Source organism: Hevea brasiliensis, chromosome 4, assembly GCF_030052815.1.
Source record: "Hevea brasiliensis isolate MT/VB/25A 57/8 chromosome 4, ASM3005281v1, whole genome shotgun sequence".
NCBI classification, from domain to species: Eukaryota; Viridiplantae; Streptophyta; class Magnoliopsida; order Malpighiales; family Euphorbiaceae; genus Hevea; species Hevea brasiliensis.
In genome coordinates, this window is record NC_079496.1 from 14,507,955 (window position 1) to 14,527,472 (window position 19,518).

Below are 19,518 nucleotides of genomic sequence, written 5' to 3' on the forward strand. Positions count from 1 at the left end.
TAATACAAAATTAATAAAAAGGGTACAACCCCGTCTAATTTTATTAATTCATCAAGAGATGACAGGCTTTCTTATGCAGCAATCTTTTTTACTATACAATTTATAATCAGCTCAAGTTAGGATCACTCTTCACTTTCTCAATTTATCAATACTAATGACAGATAATATTCTGAAATAAATGCCGAATCATTGTTCTATGGAGGATCAGCCCAAGCTCAAGCGAGAATCTGTGGACCGCATTATCGTATGACGCCGAGGAATTCCTATCTCACAAGCATTAACCCTAGCTGCAAACCGGAGTGAGCATAGTGACTCGCCCAATGAAGAGGGATCAGGAGAGATGTTCACAAACATAAGTGTCTTTGAGTCCCCACCCAGACATGGCTGAATGAACATTGTATCAAAAAGAATGAGAACATCTTACATGATCCAAAACACCAAAAAAAAAGTGAAAATTTGGTTAGGTATATGGCCTTGCTAAAACAAGGTATGGACGTATGGTGAAATATAAAAAATTTTGTAGTGAATATCAGATTTTTATATTTTGAATTTCTTTTTGCAGGAAGGGACAGCTTAGGAGATCTTACTATGATGAACAAGCATACTTCACGCATGGAAAGATCAGAAGTTACATGGGCACTTAGCATGAAAAGTTTATGAAGTTTCACAATATATTAAGGAAATCAATTAAATAGGTGTATAGGGAATTTGGTGTTTCTCTTGGAACTGAGGCTGCGTATATGAGATTTTGCTATCATATGGAGATAGAATACCAAACATCATCCTGACATGCTTAAAAAAATTCCATCTATCTATTGAACTAAATATCTTCACTATTCTTATCTTAAACTATTACCTGAAGAAGATAAGTGAGCTTTGAGTGTCTAAATGGCACATGATCCTCCTTCTTAGCCAAGGCAAAAATAACATCACTTAGGGATGATAAACTTTTATTTATGGCCTGATAAAGAAGAGAGGGAGAGAGAAAACGAAAAAATTAAGAAAAAACAAAACCATAAAATGGAAGGGAAATAACAAAAATATAATAAAATAATAAAAATGAAGTCAATTTACTTGAGTTTCTTTTAATCTATCCCCAGTAGAGCCACTCTTAGAAAGACGTTCGCTTCCAGCAAGATCAATAAGATTCAAGACGCCTTGCACTTGTTGGTCCGTGCTCTAATAAATAATAAGCATTCAATTTATAAGGGGCAAAAAAAACTTGTAGCAACAACAGAAAACAACTTACAAGAGAAAGGTGTTATTACCTCGTTAATTCCAGATATTCGAAGTGTGAAAACAAAGTGACTTCTTGATGACTGTTCGTTCATCTGGGTCTTGCCAACAGACCTGCAAGAAACCAAAACCAAAGTGCTTGTTTGCAGATGTTTGTACTCAGAGTAAACAACAATCTCTTTTTTTGTGTCTAGTGTGTGCTTGAAAATGAGTTTCTCCTTATTTGTTCTATATAATCAGGACATTTCCAACTATTCCTTGTCACTGTAAGCAAAGTTGCAGATGCAAAACTACAGAGGCATGCACAGTATGCCAATGTAGAAATCAAGAAAGATTATTAAACAGCCATCCATTTTGAACAGTCACAATTTTCAGAATACATAAGTGAGTAGAGAGAAAGCTAAAGGAGAATTTGTTTACCTACTGTTAGCAGCCTGATCTAAAAGAAATGAGACCTCCCTAGTACTGCGAACATCCACAATGGTAAGATCAGAGACGTGTGTGTTCCCATTGGCATCATGTTTAATTGCATATTGCTTTCCACTAGTACCATTTTCTATTCGTGATAGATCTCGATTTGTTAATAACAGATCACGAATTGTTTCATTGTATATTTCTAACATGGAAACCTGTAATTGTTTGTAGAAATTAAAACATGTAATCAAAATAAATATCACAAGCATCATTTATGCTATCAGTATACAATTTGAAGACATTATTCACCTGCATTTCATATGTCCAGCCTTGGGACAGAAGTGATTGCCTAGTCTGGAATATTTGTTCTAGCGACCGAGGAATCAACCCCTTCTGCTCTGGATGTCCTGGTTTGCCCATCATAGTGTATGTTTTACCCGAACCTGTTTGGCCATAGGCAAAAATGCAAACCTGGAGAAAGAAAGAACAATCATCCCTTGAAGCATGCATGACACTATGCAGCACAAGCATGCATGACACTATGCAGCACAAGCATGCATGACACTACACTTTGGTACCACAAACATGACACCAACTCAACAAAACAAAAAAGTGAAATTGGGTTGCAAAAACAATCAATCTATAACCTGTTACAACTGCCGCAAACAGCTAAGAAAGGAAAATTAACAAGCTCATAATGTACCAATGAAATAACTAGATACCATCCGCCACATATCTGTTCCTGAAAGTGTAATGTACTATAATGATTTGGACTTTGATAAATTACCTTATAACCATCAAGAGCACTTTGAACAAGCTGTGAAATTTCAACAAAAACATCCTCTTGTGATGCATCAGGTGTAAAAACTTGGTCAAAAGTGAAAGAATATTTTTGTCCTGAGGAGAATATAAGCAAAAGTTGTTAATTTTCAAAAGCCAGTTTGAATAAGAGAAAAGAATTGCATTGCATACAAAAGAAATGTCCCTAATAATATGCTTTTGCATGTATACCATTTTGCAGCAAATCAATGCCTTGCCCAAGAGCTTCTGTTGTTGCGGGATAAGATATAACCTTGCCTTCAGCACAAGGAATATCGTCAGGCAATGGAGGCCGCACTCGACAGAATACACGGATGTTCCCTTTCAGTTCCTGTAGCATAACAAAATTCTGTAAGCTAAATACATATTACACCCAAGCAGAAAAGTCCTGGAGATATGAGTCTTACCAAGATTGTATTATGCAACTTTTTACGGAGCTTCTCTCCTTCAATAAGTTTAAATTCTGCATCTTCTAGGCGATTTTGTAACTCGGTTACAAGCCTTTTTTGTGCTTCAAATTCAGTTCTTGTCTCAAATGCAGACATATCAGATACCTGAAAGGGGACTGGACTTAACTAACTAATTCAATTGAATTAACCATACAAAAATTTTCCAGAAACCAGGTAGTGATACCCGTAATTTATTCTGTGCAACCTCAAGCTGTTCCTGCAGTGTCCTTAACTGGTTACTTTGTGATAAATATCTTTCCTGTTCCGAAATTTAGCATCATAAGAAGATATAATTGTATAAGATCATATTAGTAATAACAAGCAAAGCCAACCTCTAATTCATTTGATTTTACTGCTAGTTCTTCACAATTAACAACTCTGGCCATTAACTCTTGCACTTGTGACTGGTATTGATCATGATCATTTCTCACCTGTTGCAACTCTCCCCTTAGATCTGCAACTTCATTTACCAGAGCATCCTTCTGCTTTGTTACTTCCTCTAGAGATGCCTAATAAAGTCATCCATCAATTAAATTTCATAAGAAAATATCATCAGGAAGAATGAAGGAAAATAATGAGGAAGATTGTCCTAAAACATTCCATATTCTTAAACTATGATAAAGTTCATTTCTTGAAATAATTTACGGCCTAAAAATGGACAGTATTCTAGAAAAGATTGCTCCAACAGAATCCAATGACATTTAATTCATGAATGACATCCAACAATCACATGATTTTATCTTACATATTATGTTTATATTTGAAGACTTCTAATGGGGTTACCCAAGAAACTAAGAAAGCACAACTGAAACACTTGCATAAAGGATAAGTATCTCATTTATATAGTTTCATTGTTTGAGCATCCAACCTACCCTGAGCCATTGGGTAAAAGGCCCATTTAATTTATCTACCTATCTCCAGGGTCCCTGCCAAAGGAATGTGGAATTGCCACTCTGATATTCAAGACCTTCTGGAAAGCAAGTGATTCTACATTAGATTGCTAAATTTGGACAAGCTGACAAGAACAACAAACCAGCAATGCAACTAACTTTTTCCAACAGAAGTATACACCACTGCTTGATTACAGAGATGTTGATTCCCATAAAGCTTCATCATTCTTAGGTATAAAATCTCTATCATTCAATATCTTACATTCTCTAATCGTCATTACCCACAAAGCAAATTATAGAAGTAACATCTGTTATGGAAAGTCAATCACCATATTATTTATGTTAGAACCTAATTCAAACAGGATTGATTTAGTCTTCATAATATCCTTCAAGATTTTAGGGATAATAGATTTTAAGGTTGTTGCATTTTAATTTTTAAAATAATGATATAATCTTGACTAAGTGTTGAGATTTATGTGTGATTTTATTTTATTTAGTTAGACTTTTGCTATATAAATAGCACAATTAATAGTCTTTGAATTAAGAGAGTTGTACAGATTGTTTCTTCCTATTCAATAAAAATGTTTTTTATTTTTCTGTATTTATTTTTGTTCTAACAGTGGTATCAGAGCCTCAATGATCTTATGGGTAAATAAGAGAAATCTTTAAACACAAATTTATCATGGGTTATTGGAGAGAAGTGCTCCAAGAAAATTTGAAGTGCATCAATAATGAAGAGATTGGAGAGAAGTGCTCCAAGAAAATTTGAAGTGCATCAATAATGAAGAGATTGGAGAGAAGTGCTCCAAGAAGATCAAAAGCAAAGGTTGGTGAGAGGTGCATCAACAATTGGTGAGAAGTGCACCAAAATTGTCAGTTGGAGAGAAGTGCTCTAACACACAAATTTGTCGACTGGAGAGAAGTGCTCCAAGACTCAAATTGCCAGATGGAGAGAAGTGCTCCATTCAAAAAAAAAAAAAACTATTTTAAGTCCATGTTTGAATTAAGGGAGAGAATGTTAGAACCTAATTCAAACAGGATTGATTTAGTCTTCATAATATCCTTCAAGATTTTAGGGATAATAGATTTTAAGGTTGTTGTATTTTAATTTTTAAAATAATGATCTAATCTTGACTAAGTGTTGAGATTTATGTGGGATTTTATTTTATTTAGTTAGACTTTTGCTATATAAATAGCACAATTAATAGTCTTTGAATTAAGAGAGTTGTACAGATTGTTTCTTCCTATTCAATAAAAATGTTTTTTATTTTTCTGTATTTATTTTTGTTCTAATAATTTCTCTGTATATTCTGTATTCTGTATTCCTATTTAGGATTTCTTATTTAGGATTTCTTCCTAATTAGTAGAATACAATTATAGGAATTAATTGTATATATATACCCATGTACAGATTAATTGAAATTAAAGAGAATCATCTCTTTCTACAATCATCTCTTTTTACATGGAATCAGAGCAGGTCATCAATCTAGGGTGACTATTTGTTCTCACCACCTAGCTCAGGAAATACCTTGGCTGCCGACCAGCCGTTTCGACCCCGATCAACATCGCCGGTGTCCCCTCAACCCCCTCATTCCACCACTGTGTGCTGTTGCCTGATCCAGTACACCATTAAAGGACTTCTAAGGTTTGGCTCTCAGATCCTATTTCGGTATTTGCTTGATTTGTGATTTTGGGTTATTTTGCTGCTATAAGCACTTTGAATTAGCGTTTCGGTTAATTTTCTTTGTCTCAACAAATAGCAGACAATAAGAATGTTATTTCTAATGTGATTCCGATGATGACTAAGATCACGGAACACAAACTTAATGATTCGAATTATCTGGAGTGGAGTAAGACTGTTAGGGTCTATTTGCGTAGCATTGATAAAGATGATCACCTTACTAAAGATCCACCCACTGATGATACACGACAAACTTGGCTAAGGGAGGATGCTCGGTTGTTTTTGCAAATTCGGAACTCGATTCACAGTGAGGTAATTAGTTTAATTAATCATTGTGAATTTGTTAAGGAATTGATGGATTACTTAGATTTTCTGTATTCTGTTAAAGGGAATATCTCTCGTATTTATGATGTTTGTAAGGCATTCTACGGTGCTGAGAAAGAGAATAAGTCTCTCACGGCTTATTTTATGGATTTTAAACGGGTATATGAGGAACTTAATGTATTATTGCCTTTTAGTCCTAATGTGAAAGTTCAGCAGGCCCAACGGAAGCAACTAGCTGTTATGAGTTTTCTTGCAGGCCTTCCTTCAGAGTATGAGACTGCTAAATCTCAGATTCTCTCCAGTTCTGAGATTTCCTCTTTGCATGAAACGTTCACAGGGGTCCTTCGTACAGAGAGTACCCAATCTTCACAGCCTGCCAGTAGTGCTCTTATTAGCCGTAATCCAAATAGACAACAGGTTAATAGAAGAGGAAGTAGAGAAGGAATTACAGGCAACAGAAGTAATCAGCGTAATGGGGAGGCTAGTTCTAATCAGGACTCAAGAGGAGTCATTTGTTATTATTGCCATGAGCCTATCCATACAAAATATAATTGTCCGCAACTTCAGAGGAAAAATCAGCGATCACAGATGGCAAATATGGCAGCAGAGAATTCTATAGTATCTTCCTCTGAGAAAACTATTTTGGTATCTGCAGAGAATTTTGCACAATTTTCCTAGTATTAGGCATATCTAAAGCCTGGTCCCCTGTCACTGCGATCGCTGAATCAGGTAAATTCACTACGTGCCTTGTGTCTTCCTCATCCAAATGGGTTATTGATTCTGGTGCAACAGATCACATGACAGATAATTCTAGTTTTCTATCTGCTTTTCAGTCTAATCTCACTTCCTCTACTGTTACTTTAGCTGATGGTTCTACTTCTTGTGTTATGAGTTCTGGAACTGCGAACCCGACTTCGTCAATTTCTTTGTCTTCTGTTTTGTGTCTATCAAAATTCTCTTTTAATCTACTTTCTGTTAGTAAACTTACTCATACCTTAAATTATTCTATTTTCTTTTTTCCTGACCAGTGTTTGTTTCAAGATCTTACGACGAAGCAGATTATTGGTAGAGGACGCGAGTCAGGTGGTCTCTACATTCTGGAAAATCATGTATCGCGGTCGCTTGTTTGCTCCAGTACCTTAACACCTCTTGAAGCTCATTGTAGATTGAGTCATCCTTCTTTGTCTACCATGAAGAAGCTGTGTCCTCAATTTCAGTCTTTATCAGTACTAGAATGTGAGTCATGTCAGTTTGCAAAACATCATCGTTTGCCTTCTGTGTCTAGAGTCAATAAACGGGCTTCATTCCCTTTTGAGTTAGTTCATTCTGATGTTTGGGGTCCCTGTTCTGTTACTTCTAAAACTATATTTTGTTATTTTGTTACTTTTGTTGATGATTACTCTCGTATTACCTGGTTATATTTAATGAAAAATCGTTCTGAGTTATTTTCTATCTTTTGTGCTTTTTGTAATGAAATCAAAACTTAATTTAATATTTATGTGCACATATTAAGAAGTGACAATGCCAAATAATACTTTTCAGCACAATTTCAGTCTTATATGACACAAAATGGCATTCTTCATCAATCTTCCTGTGTGGATACGCCATCCCAAAATGGTGTGGCCGAAAGAAAAAATTAGTATCTTGTTGAGGTAACTCGTGCTCTTCTTTTTCAGATGAAAGTTCCTAAACACTTTTGGGCGGATGCAGTTTCTACGGCATATTTTTTTTATCAATCGTATGCCGTCTTTTGTCCTTAATGGGGATATTCCTTATACTGTTTGTTTCCTACAAAATCTTTGTTCCCTATTGAACCCCGTAATTTTTGTTGTACCTGTTTTGTGTGTGATGTTCGTCCACAGGTTACTAAATTGGATCCAAAATCTCTCAAATGTGTCTTCCTTGAGTACTCCAGGCTCCAAAAAGGGTACCGTTGTTTCTCTCCTACTCTTAATCATTATCTTGTTTCTGCAGATGTCACATTTTTTGAGTCCACTCTATTTTTTCCTCAATCATCTGTGTATGAGAGTCAGAGGGAGGAGGATGATCTCTTAATATATACTGTCCAACCAATATCTAGTCCTCTCCCACAGCTTATTCCTTCTGTCCCTAGACCTACTCGACCTCCCGTTGTTCATGTTTATTCGAGGAGATTAGAGATTTCTGACTCAGATCCTCCACCAGTTACTTCGTTGAGAGATCCTGTATCTCATACTGATCATGATTCTGATCTAAACTTACCCATTGCTCTTCGTAAAAGTAAACGTTCATGTACTTACCCTATCTCTTCTTTTGTTTCTTATAATCAATTGTCTTCTTGTTCTCAGTGTTTTGTTACTTCTTTAGACTCTGTTTCTATCCCTAATACTGTTGGTGAGGCACTGTCTCATCCTGGCTGGTGTGATGCTATGAAAGAAGAAATGGAGGCTTTAGATGCTAATGGTACATGGGAACTGTTGCCTTTGCCCACTGGTAAGAAAGCTATTGGTTGCAAATGGGTATTTACAGTAAAAGTAAATCCTGATGGTTCTGTGGGTAGGTTAAAAGCACGCCTTGTAGCAAAAGGATATGCTCAGACATATGGGGTTGATTACTCTGACGCTTTTTCTCCTGTAGCTAAACTTGCTTCTATTCACTTGTTTATCTCTTTAGCAGCTACATATGATTGGCCCCTGCATCAATTGGATATCAAGAATGCTTTTCTTCATGGTGATCTTCAGGAGGAGGTGTATATGGAGCAACCACCTGGGTTTGTTGCTCAGGGGGAGTTGGGTAAAGTTTGTAGGCTTCGAAAGTCTCTTTATGGCTTAAAACAAAGTTCTAGGGCATAGTTTGGGAGATTCAGTGAAGCATTACAGGAATTTGGTATGCAAAAGAGTAAGTGTGATCACTCAGTATTTTATAGGCAATCTAAGGCTGGTCTAATTCTCCTGGTAATCTATGTGGATGACATTGTCATCTCTGGGAGTGACTCTGCAGATATTTCATCTCTTAAAACCTTCCTCCAAACCCAGTTTCAGACCAAAGACTTGGAATTGTTAAAATATTTCTTGGGTATCGAAGTTATGAGAAGTAAGAAGGGTATTTTCTTGTCTCAAAGAAAATATGTCCTCGATCTATTGACAGAGACACGAAAATTAGGTGCTAAGTCTTGTAGTGCATCAATGACTCCAACTTTACAACTGTTAGCAGGGGATAGTAAATTGTTTGAAGATCCAGAGAGATACAGGAGATTGGTAGGAAAATTGAACTACTTTACAGTCACTCGTCCTGACATTGCTTATGCCGTTAGTGTGGTAAGTCAGTTTATGTCTTCCCCAACTATTGCTCATTGGGAAGCCTTGGAATAAATCTTATGTTATCTGAAGGGCGCTCCAGGAAGAGGTTTGCTATATGTTAATCATGGGCATTTGAATGTTGAATGTTTTTCAGATGCCGACTGAGCTGGATTTAAGGTTGACAGGAGGTCAACCACTGGATATTGCGTTTTTGTTGGAGGAAATTTGGTGTCTTGGAGAAGCAAGAAGCAGAGTGTAGTTTCTCGATCTAGTGCTAAATCCGAATACAGAGCCATGGCACAATCAGTATGTGAGGTAATGTGGATACTTCAATTACTAGATGAGACAGGTTTTAAGACCTCCCTACCTGCGAAATTGTGGTGTGATAATCAAGCTGCTCTCCATATTGCTTCTAATCCGGTGTTTCATGAGCGGACCAAACATATTGAGATTGATTGTCACTTTATTCGTGAAAAGATTCAACAACAGATCATCTCAACAAGACACATCAAAACTGGAGAGCAATCAGGAGATATTTTTACAAAAACTCTGAATGGAGCTAGGATTGACTACATTTGTAACAAGTTAGGCATGATTAACATCTATGCTCCAACTTGAAGGGAAGTGTTATGGAAAGTCAATCACTATATTATTTCTCTGTATATTCTGTATTCTATATTCCTATTTAGGATTTCTTATTTAGGATTTCTTCCTAATTAGTAGAACACAATTATAGGAATCAATTGTATATATATACCCATGTACAGATTAATTGAAATTAAGGAGAATCATCTCTTTCTACAATCATCTCTTTCTACAACACCAAATTCTTAGACCAAAAGGATGGCCAAACAGTGCCTGCTTGCTTGCTATAATACACAACCCATCAAAGATCTTTTACAACTACAAAAGTATTTTGACTACTTGTCTCGTCTTCCAATAAGTTGAGAAGAAAATTTTACCGTAACGACCATGTTATATAGTAGTAAGTATTGGGCACTGAAGGAGTCGTATGTGTCTAAGATAAGAGTTGCGGAGATGAAAATATTAAGGTGGATGAGTGGTCATACTAAACTAGATAAAATCCGTAATGAGAGTATTAGAGAAAAGGTAAGAGTGGTAGCAATTGAGAATAAATTGAGAGAAGAGAGATTGAGATGATTTGGTCATGTGAATCGTAGACATATGGAGGCTCCACTAAGACAAGTAGAGCACATTAGATTTAGAGGATAGAAAGAAAAGAAGGGGTAGACCTAAACTGACTTGGAGGAGAGTAGTACAACATGACTTAAAAGCATTACACATTTTTTAGGATTTAACCCAAAATCGTTTAGAATGTAGAAAGAGAATACATATAGCTGACCTCAAATTATTGGGATAAAGGATTAGTTGAGTTGAGTTGAGTCTTTTGCCTTCCAAAAGAGTCAAATTTGTTTTTAAAACTGTGGAAGTAATACATTCTGCTATTATTTCTGAATTGTGAAGAAGAGAGTCTGTTTCTTCCCTCAAGACGGGTATCTGGAGGGAAAAAAAAGAAGAAGAAGAAGCAAAACCTCACTATGACAAGTACCCACTCTCACGAGAACAGTGAAATCAAATTCCTAAATACTCCATGGAAAGTAACTTCTTGCACTGTGCAATTACCCAGTTATGCACCCAAAAAGAAGGGGGAACCAACAAAATAAAAGCTCACTTTGCACAAAGCATGCTGGTCTTGCAATGCCTGGTGTTGACCCCTTAAGTGGCTGAGAGACTCCACAATAGCAGCTTTTTCTTTCTCACCATGCTTAACAGTTTCATGAGCTGTCTCAAGATCTGTCTGAAGTTTACTATTATATAGCTGTAAGCTTGAATTGTACTCCTGTAACAGCTTGTACATATCATTTACTGCTATTATCTGCAGAATTCAAAGAACCCACAAAAGCAAACAAGGAAGGTTACTTCTGTACAATAACAAAGATTAAAAGAAAGACGGGAAAAGCTGTTAGTGAATTCAAGTTACATTTTATATTACCCTTTGATTAGCACTTTGAAGCTCTCCCTGAACTTTTTCAAGCTCCTCTGAGAGGGAAGTTTGTGACTTCTCAAAATTGAGTCTGGCCTCTTTTTCTTTTGCAAGAGAATCTATTGCAGCCTGTTTGGTGTGCCCAAACAAAAATGAATAATTAAAAAAAAAAAAAAGCAACGACAACAACAACAAATGAAAAAAAAATCATATGAGCAAAGAACACCAAATTTTCAATTTTCTCTTCTTACCAACTTTTCTGATTCTTCTTTTGAAACCTTCTCTTGTAAAGAGGAAAGACTTTTTCTCAGCTCCACGATAATCAAATTCAATTCTTCTTCCTTATTTTTCAACATTATCTCTATAATCAAATAAAACATTTTGCATCAAGAAGCAAATATTTAAGAATCCAAAAAAGCAAATAACACAAAAAATGTACAAACATACCCATATCAGCACACCGACTCTCTGTAAATTCCAATGCATTTTGCAACTTCTCTTGCTCAAATAGGTAAAATCCTTCTAGCTCTTGAAACCATTTGATGCAAAGCCTTAGCCTCTTTATATAGTCCATCATATTGTCACATCTCTCCTACAAATCCCAAAAAAAGCCTATTCAGAAACTGCTCTCAATTGAATAATAATAACACCCTCTTAAAATACTTACTAACCTTGTAATTGAACTTGTTTTTGTATTTCATTCTCTCATTTAGTAATACATCAACCTCCTCTCTTGTGAACTCAATCCCTCCACACTCTGATCCGGTATGACTGGGTGGAGCACTAGTCGGAGCAAGTTCTTGTTCACAATTTACAATTGAAAATGCTTGTCGCAATCTGCCATTGGTTGCAGTCCCAACCATTTTGTCAACTCCAAGCTGTTGCCACTTATCTACAGGCACCTCATCACCTATATACTTATTCTATGAAACCACAAAAAATAACCAGTAAACAATAGTTATCAAAGATATGATCTTCAGTGTAAAACACTAAAGCATTAGCATATACAGTACAATATAGGCACCTCCTCAAGCTTCTCCTAAATGACCCACAAAAATTCGCCAAAAAAAAATTACAACTTTCCAATTTTTGAGGGAAAAGAAATCCACTAACATTCACCATCCAAAAGAAAGGGCGAAAACAACATTAAACATTTAAACACTAACCGAGAAAAAAAAATCTGCTACTTTAAAACGTAAACGAGAGAACCTTCAACATAAAATGGAAGAACAAAAGAAACCCATTATTCTACTCTAAAATGCACACAGAAATCCACGTCCCTCCCCTAGAAAAAACAAGAAAAATAGATATAATCTTGTGCCCAAGAAGAGAAAAACAGAAGAGATCCATATATATGAAGACCCAGATATTAGAAAAGGGAAAGAAGGGGGCTTACATGCAAAGGGCTTGTAAAAATGAGAGTGGAGTTAAGTGGAGGCTTGTTCTGGTTTTTGGAGGCCATTTCAAGCAGAGCAGTCAGGAGGAGAAGAGGAAATTTTAATTAATATTTTTCTTATTTTTGCTTTGGCCACGGACAAGTAAGTTTGGTCCAGTGTTGGTGGGGCCATGGATTTTGTTTCAAGCAATCGATTGCAATCGCAGCCGTTGCTTTTAAGTTTTAAGAGCAGGAAGATGCTGAGCGAGACCAGAGACGGAGAAAATAAAATTAATAATAAATTATTTAATTTATGTATTTTAATAAAATTAATTATTTAATTATTTTTTAATAAAATATATTGCTTAATCCTTTATTTTATTATTTATAAAATAATTAATTTCTTCAGTAAATCTTATATTAATTAAATTAATAAAAAAAATATACTATTTAAATTATAAAACTCAAATAATAGAGAATAATTTAAATTACCAGAACTAATTCGTGGAGTTAAAAATAAAAAAATTAAATATTTAATGAATTAAAAATAAGAGATTAAATAATATATTTTTTAAAATAATTAATTAATTTTATTAAAATATAAAATTTAAATAATAAAATTTATACTATTTAAATTATAAAATCAAATAATAGAGAATTTAAAATTATATGGAATAATTTAAATTATCGAAATTAACTCGTGAAGTTAAAAATAAAAAAAAAATTAAATATTTTATGAATTAAAAATAAGAAATTAAATAATATATTTTTTAAAATAATAAATTAATTAAATAATTTTATTAAAATATAAAAATTAAATAATAATTTTCGTTATAAATAAAATTAAGAAAAACGTAAATATTGGAATTTTGTAATATTTACCGTTGCAATTTGAACTTTTTTTAAAATAGGTTCAGGCGGCATCATTCAGAGGGAGAAGGCGTCAGTTAAGAGCCGCTATTACTAAATTGACCTGACTACCATTCATTTATTACGTTTCCTTCTTTTTCTTCCCCATTTTTGCTGAGTTTTGGGCTGCACAATGAAAAATTCATTGTGCAATGAGTATGGAGTTATATTAAAAATTCATTGTACAACTAAAATTAAATTATTTTTCGAAATTATTGATCTCAACTTTTAATTATAATAACTGTTTTATCAATTAAAGGATTTCATTTTCAAACAATTGCAATTTGATGAATGGATGGACAAAATAGGCATTTACTCTATTTTAATGCTAATTTTAAAGATATAATACAAAATAATATTACATTATATTTTAATTATTTATAAGAAATATTATATTCATTTTTTTTAAGGTAGACACACATACGACTCAATGATAGGACATGATTATTGATAAAAGTATAACAGTTTTACTAAGACATACTAACCCATGTAAGATACACACACGTTATCTACAATCGATATGGGATCTTAAAGGACTAGCCCTCCACGCAGAGTACCATATGTGCACAACTCATATGTGGGGTATGCCACCCACATATTGGCTCATCCTCTCAGGACCTATTACATTTTAAATTTTATTGATTATGATCTAACTTTTAGTATTAAAAAATAAAAAATATTTTATATGATAAGCAATTATCAATTTATAAATTTTTAAAGTATTTTTTTCTTTTTACCTGATTTTATTTATCATTTAAACTTTTTTATATAGTAATTAAATAAGTAAATAAATTATTTAAATTATAATAAAATATATTTTAATTTGACTAAAATACTCTTTATTTTACCTAACTAATAGAAAGGAGGTGTTAAGATGAATTTTAGAAAATAATTATTATGTTTAATAAAAATAAGGGTAAAACTAAAATAAACTAATTAATGCTCGTTAATTTTCTCAAAATCATAAATAATTGTAAATAAAATAATTTTTAAAAAAATACAGATAAAAATAGACGAAATAAGTGGTTTTTTTTTTGAGCTTGTAGTGTTATAAAATATTTTATTAATTTTTAATTTTTTTTTTAAAGATTTCTCCTTAAATAAAAAGAATAATTACCCAATAATGAAGCAACATAATTTTAACCTTAAAAACTAATAATTTTTTTTTTCTTTTGGCTTTGCAAAATCTCAAAACCTACTATATGTAAATTAGAAAAGTAATTAAAATAGAGAGAATTGCGGAAGAATTTCTATGATAATGACAAATGTGTGTGGTAAAATCCAAACAAAGTAGAATTATTAATAGATGAATTTTGGTTCAAATAATTGGTTGTTGTGATGCTTATGTCTCACTGTCCAACTAATTAATTACTATTTTGATTTTGATATTCTAATTAAAAATAATAGATAATTAGTTGAAGTCACATCCAAATTCTTTATATTCTTGTATTGATTCTACAACAAGACAATTTCTTCATACCTAAACATAAAAAATTTATACAAAATCTCTAAAAAAAATTAAGAAAATGATTTTTATTATAATAAAATCAAAATAAAGTAATTTTTATAATATAAATTAAAATTTAGGGATTGTATAAATTTAATTTTAAAAATAATTTCATTTTCATTGATAATGAATAAAATTAAGTCCTAAAACCTCTTAAGCAAATTGACTACAAAATGATATTATTGCTAAAGAGTTGCTATGACCTCAAAATTTTAACTATATGCGAGAATTGACAGAGTAAAAACTTGAATGTAATTTTATCGAATGAGTCATATGCATTCAATTACTAAATCAAATCAGACTAGGTATATAGTTTTATTATATTACATTATATAAAAGAAATTAAATAAATACTAATTAATTTTAGATTTTGACAAATGGGTGCCAAGAATTTTCACTTTTACTTCTTAGAAAACTTTTCCAACACTCATTCGTAGATTAGGTAACAAAATTGAAAGAAAAAAAAAAAAAAAAAATCTCGCATATGGTGGAAGCAGCTGCTCTATCCATTTGGCTTTTGGTGATGAGTTCCATTCATATTGGTCTTCTTAACAATATAAAAATTAAACCTTTTGGGAGCTTCCTCTTTAGCCAGCCATGCCTGCTAGTTCTTGCTTCGACTCTCTCTCTCTCTCTCTCTCTCTCTCTCTCTCTCTCTATTTCATGGCCAAAATGAAAAGGCTATGTTTGGATTCTATTCTAAACGTGTTGCTCTAACACATTCATTGATATGTTTGATGACTTTCCAACTTAAAATTAAAAACCAGAATCATCCTTTATTACCTAACAGAAACAACATCTTTCTTTCCTTTCTAATGATAATTAGTAATAAAATTAAAGTTCATCTCATTAATTCCTATCTAGTTTCAAGTGCTACATCAATCAAGCATCATATATTTTGACAAAATTTAATTTTTTGGGTTTTTTATATTCAAATTTCAATTTGAGTCTTCCTTTTTATTTTTATTTATTGGGTTGTTATTTTTAGAGATATAAACTTATTTTTGAGATTGTTATTTATAATAGTTTCTTAGACTAAAAGATTCATTCAGAATTAAAATTCTAGTAGTCCTTATTTGTTAATTAAATATTTAATACGTGATAAAATGAGCTTATGATTGTTCATGCCTTAAACTCAACGAAAATTCATATGTAAGAGTATGTTAATATATAAACTTATTTTTGAAACTTCACCTATACATTTAAGCTTTTAAATTTAGAGTCTGTTCGGCAATAATAACTGTTCTATTAGCTGTCAACTACTTTATTAACTATTAATTATTAGATATTAATTGTTAATAATTAACTGTTTATGCAATGGTTCAAAAGCAAGTAAAAATAATTGTTAAACATAAAAATATTGATATCATTTGTTGACCTTAGTTAAAATATTAAACACTATCTTAGGAGAATAATGTGTTGTGATCCACTTGCCTAATCTTTAAACATTAGTATAAATATTTATGTCGCTAAATAATATAAATTAAATTAGAGAGGTCTAATCAAAACACTAAATACTTTGTAGAATAAAATTTAGTTGACCCAATTAGTTTGAAATTAAAATTTGATTGTTATTGTTGTAAGGGTTATAATAATATAATGAATAAAAGATAGAAATTTATCCATTGTGCCATATATACCATTTTTGAGAAAGTAGTACATTTTTTTTTAATAAACAATTTAATAATGAACTTAAATTGAGAAATTTGTGAGCTCAATATAGCACATAATTAAAGTATAAGCTTAACAAAAAAATTTTGAAAAGTTGAAGGCCTAGAAAATGAATATTTATATTTTGTATATCATGTGGCATGCAGATGCATGGCACATATATATGGTCTAGTTGCTAAGTCACCAAGGTGTGATAATGGGTAGGTTTGTTTCATGTTACAAGAGCAATAGGGAAATTTGGTGGCCATTTGCATTTGATGATATTAATTTTAATTGCCTTGGTTGTCAAGCAAAGTAATAAATGATAAATTGTTACATCTTCAAGCTTAAAAAAAAAAAAAAAAGAAAACTCTTTATTTGGTGACTTTAGATGAGTAGTGAAATGGTAAAGCACATTGGGTATACAAATAAATTGTAGAAATTTGGAAAGACAGAAAATTAAATTATATAAACATCAGGGCTAGATGATGAAAAATTATTTTCACCAATCAAAAAATATTCCCTTCACGGATTTTTACCATCTAAAATCAGTTCATAATAAATCTAAAATATATAGTAAGATATATTTATTAAATATATAAATATCACATATTTAACTTTGGCAGCTTTAATTGCCATGTGTTGCATTATTGGCTATTTAATATGCTTGTTGAAATGTAGTTTTCATGACACTTATTCTTTGGTTATAAAATTAATCTTTGAAATTGATATAAGATTTAGATATAATTATATAAATTTAAAAAGATTTTGATTTTTTTTTTCGATTAGACCTCTTGGAAAATGGTATGGTTTCTTATATCTCTAGTTTCTGCACACTTTAACATATCATCTTGGATGCCTGAGCCTTTTCTGGGAACATCTCTGCTCTTTGATAGCTGAAAAGGTTTACGAATCAACTGTTAACTATACTATCGCCTGTGTAGCATTCTATGCTTATGATATAAAATATCAGGATTAACATGTTCTTGGCAAATCAAAACTATACTTATATCAATTTACACTCGATCAGAATTTTTGGCCTTAGTGTCATCAGTGTCACAATCCAAAGTGTTCTTGGGAATTCTTACTTCAAGAAATATATCATTGTTTACATATGCCTGGATTTTCTTCCAATCTGCATCTTCTGGGAGCTCAAGCCTTCTAACGTACCCATGTTCCCACCAGTGCTCACTTCTCCAATCTTTTGCTTTCGACTCTTTTTGCTGCTTCCATTGCCCACTAATTTCCACAATCTTCCCATTTTCAGCATACACACGTACTGTGTTTATCCCAACTCCTGCTTTACAAAACCATCAGGGTCAAGAAAATTCAGAGTCACTGCATAACTTGGTTTCTGTTATCTAACCTTCTAAAGATGTCTGAGAAGTGAGAATTACAAAGAACACTTACCTGGTAGCTCTGCTTTTAATACATAAGCTTCATCTGTCTGAAACCAATCAACGCTAGTCTTGCCAGAGCTCCGAAGATTAGATAACAATATATCAGACTCAAATTCCCACAGTGGAAAGGCATCTGAAGGATCAAAAAATTTTCCAAACAACAATGGACTGAATAATGATCCTTCACCAAATATCTTATGGAGGATTGGAGTTCCCTGAGAGAATAACTTTTTGAACAGTTCTTCAGTTAATGAAACACTCCATTTATGTGGAGTTTGATCTTCTGTATGAACTTCAAGCAATCTGCAACTTGTCATTGCAGATTTACAACCTGAAAATTTTCAGAATTTTTTTTCTGGTGGTAGATTTTAGGCTTTTGGCTTTTATAGTGTGAAAAGAATCACTTTAATAAAAGCAAAGAATAAATTCTTTGAGAATATTTGCAGGGATGTAAAGCAAAGAAGGAATATTTTCATGAGGGGCCTTGTTCAACAGGCAGATGTGGAAGAGTGGAGGAAACCCATATTTTGCCTTTAAATGAGAATCTTCTGCAATTTTCAATGAACACCATCAGCCGTTGCTGGCCACACAATTTCAAAGTCAGGACACTTCATAATAATTTCTGTCTCCAACTTGATGTGATAACTAAACAGAATAAAAAAGCACCAGTTCTAAATAGTTGATGCAATGGGCACAAGAACCTGCATCCAAGAGTCATGACTAGCACACTAGCACAAATATTTGTGTGTACTTTGAATACTGAACACTCTCAACAGTAGCCTTTTTCTGGTTTGTTCACCCCAAATGGAGGGAAAAGCTGGAGTTTAGTTATTGACAGGTTTATCTTCTAAAATTTGAGAAATTTGCTGCCAAAGTTTGATTTCCAAAACAAGGAAGAAGATTATATACATTGGTTTGCTGTAACAAGTTTTCCCCATGATGTGATTTGTCTGCAAAATTATATTTTAGTTCCCTGAAACTGGAATTTTTGTGAAAATCCCATAAAGATTAGAGATCATTCTTAACTTGAGTTTTCTTCCTGATGTAACTGTTAAACTTGTGAATGGAAATTATTAGAACAATTTCATGTGCAAAGTTTGTGTGAAAGGAATAATTTTTATTGGATGCCTATTTGTCATGGTTCACATTTTCCTTCTTTATAAATGTACCTTTCATATCTTTAATCTTTCTTTTTAAGTGGCAATTAGTTTTTGACTACTGATGATGAAGCTTTGTGCTTTGCATTGCATCTGGTCTGTCCATCTGTGGAGGAGATGCTTTTCCTAAAAGCAGGCTTGGTATCTGCTTGGCGGATGCTTGAATTTCTAGCTTAAAACAACGGGGCATAAAACAAAGCTTGTGTGAATAAATACAGCGAACTCAAAAAGTTCCAAGGGGTAATCCTGTATTGCCAGTCTTTAAAAAACCAAGTTCATGGGCTTCATTGTAGGCCTGGGCCTGGCCATGGTCCAATCTAGACAGGAACTAATAGGGGTGAGCATTATTCGGTTCAAACCGAATAAATCGAACCGAACCACCTTAATTTGATAATTCGGTTCGGTTTGATTTAGTTTTATATTA

At 32.9% G+C, this 19,518-nt stretch overlaps 2 protein-coding genes across 4 annotated transcripts; both read right to left on the reverse strand.

Moving 5' to 3' along the window:
- Window positions 1-10: 10 nt before the first annotated feature.
- On the reverse strand, window positions 11-12,643 carry LOC110632731 (kinesin-like protein KIN-14N). 2 transcript variants are annotated; one of them, XM_021781059.2, is made up of 17 exons: window positions 12,493-12,643; window positions 11,768-12,019; window positions 11,544-11,688; window positions 11,348-11,457; window positions 11,106-11,225; window positions 10,785-10,988; window positions 3,350-3,427; window positions 3,103-3,177; window positions 2,877-3,023; window positions 2,662-2,800; window positions 2,438-2,547; window positions 1,960-2,121; window positions 1,657-1,865; window positions 1,269-1,350; window positions 1,075-1,179; window positions 857-961; window positions 11-384 (listed from the first exon to the last, which is right to left on the reverse strand). In XM_021781059.2, the coding sequence occupies exons 1-17, from the start codon at window positions 12,556-12,558 to the stop codon at window positions 205-207; spliced, it is 2,289 nt and encodes a 762-aa protein (XP_021636751.2). In that variant the 5' UTR covers window positions 12,559-12,643; the 3' UTR covers window positions 11-204. The 2 variants fall into 2 exon arrangements, with proteins under 2 accessions (XP_021636751.2, XP_021636750.2); XM_021781058.2 differs by having other exon boundaries at window positions 3,251-3,427.
- A 4,799-nt stretch (window positions 12,644-17,442) lies between these two features.
- LOC110645766 (21.7 kDa class VI heat shock protein) lies at window positions 17,443-18,834 on the reverse strand. Of its 2 annotated transcripts, none has more exons than XM_021799009.2 (2): window positions 17,948-18,834; window positions 17,443-17,837 (listed from the first exon to the last, which is right to left on the reverse strand). In XM_021799009.2, the coding sequence occupies exons 1-2, from the start codon at window positions 18,252-18,254 to the stop codon at window positions 17,554-17,556; spliced, it is 591 nt and encodes a 196-aa protein (XP_021654701.1). In that variant the 5' UTR covers window positions 18,255-18,834; the 3' UTR covers window positions 17,443-17,553. The 2 variants fall into 2 exon arrangements, with proteins under 2 accessions (XP_021654701.1, XP_021654702.1); XM_021799010.2 differs by having other exon boundaries at window positions 17,443-17,834; window positions 17,948-18,619.
- Between the last annotated feature and the right edge of the window lie 684 nt (window positions 18,835-19,518).

Excerpts from the sequence above, each read along its gene's own strand:
- LOC110632731 (XM_021781058.2), bottom strand. The coding sequence starts at position 12,558 with ATGGCCTCCAAAAACCAGAACAAGCCTCCACTTAACTCCACTCTCATT. Across the intron at positions 11,689-11,767 it reads AAAACAAGTTCAATTACAAG|GAGAGATGTGACAATATGAT; the intron begins GTTAGTAAGTAT and ends TGGGATTTGTAG. Across the intron at positions 2,122-2,437 it reads GTGCTCTTGATGGTTATAAG|GTTTGCATTTTTGCCTATGG; the intron begins GTAATTTATCAA and ends TTCTTTCTCCAG.
- LOC110645766 (XM_021799009.2), bottom strand. The coding sequence starts at position 18,254 with ATGACAAGTTGCAGATTGCTTGAAGTTCATACAGAAGATCAAACTCCA. Across the intron at positions 17,838-17,947 it reads ATTAAAAGCAGAGCTACCAG|CAGGAGTTGGGATAAACACA; the intron begins GTAAGTGTTCTT and ends GGTTTTGTAAAG.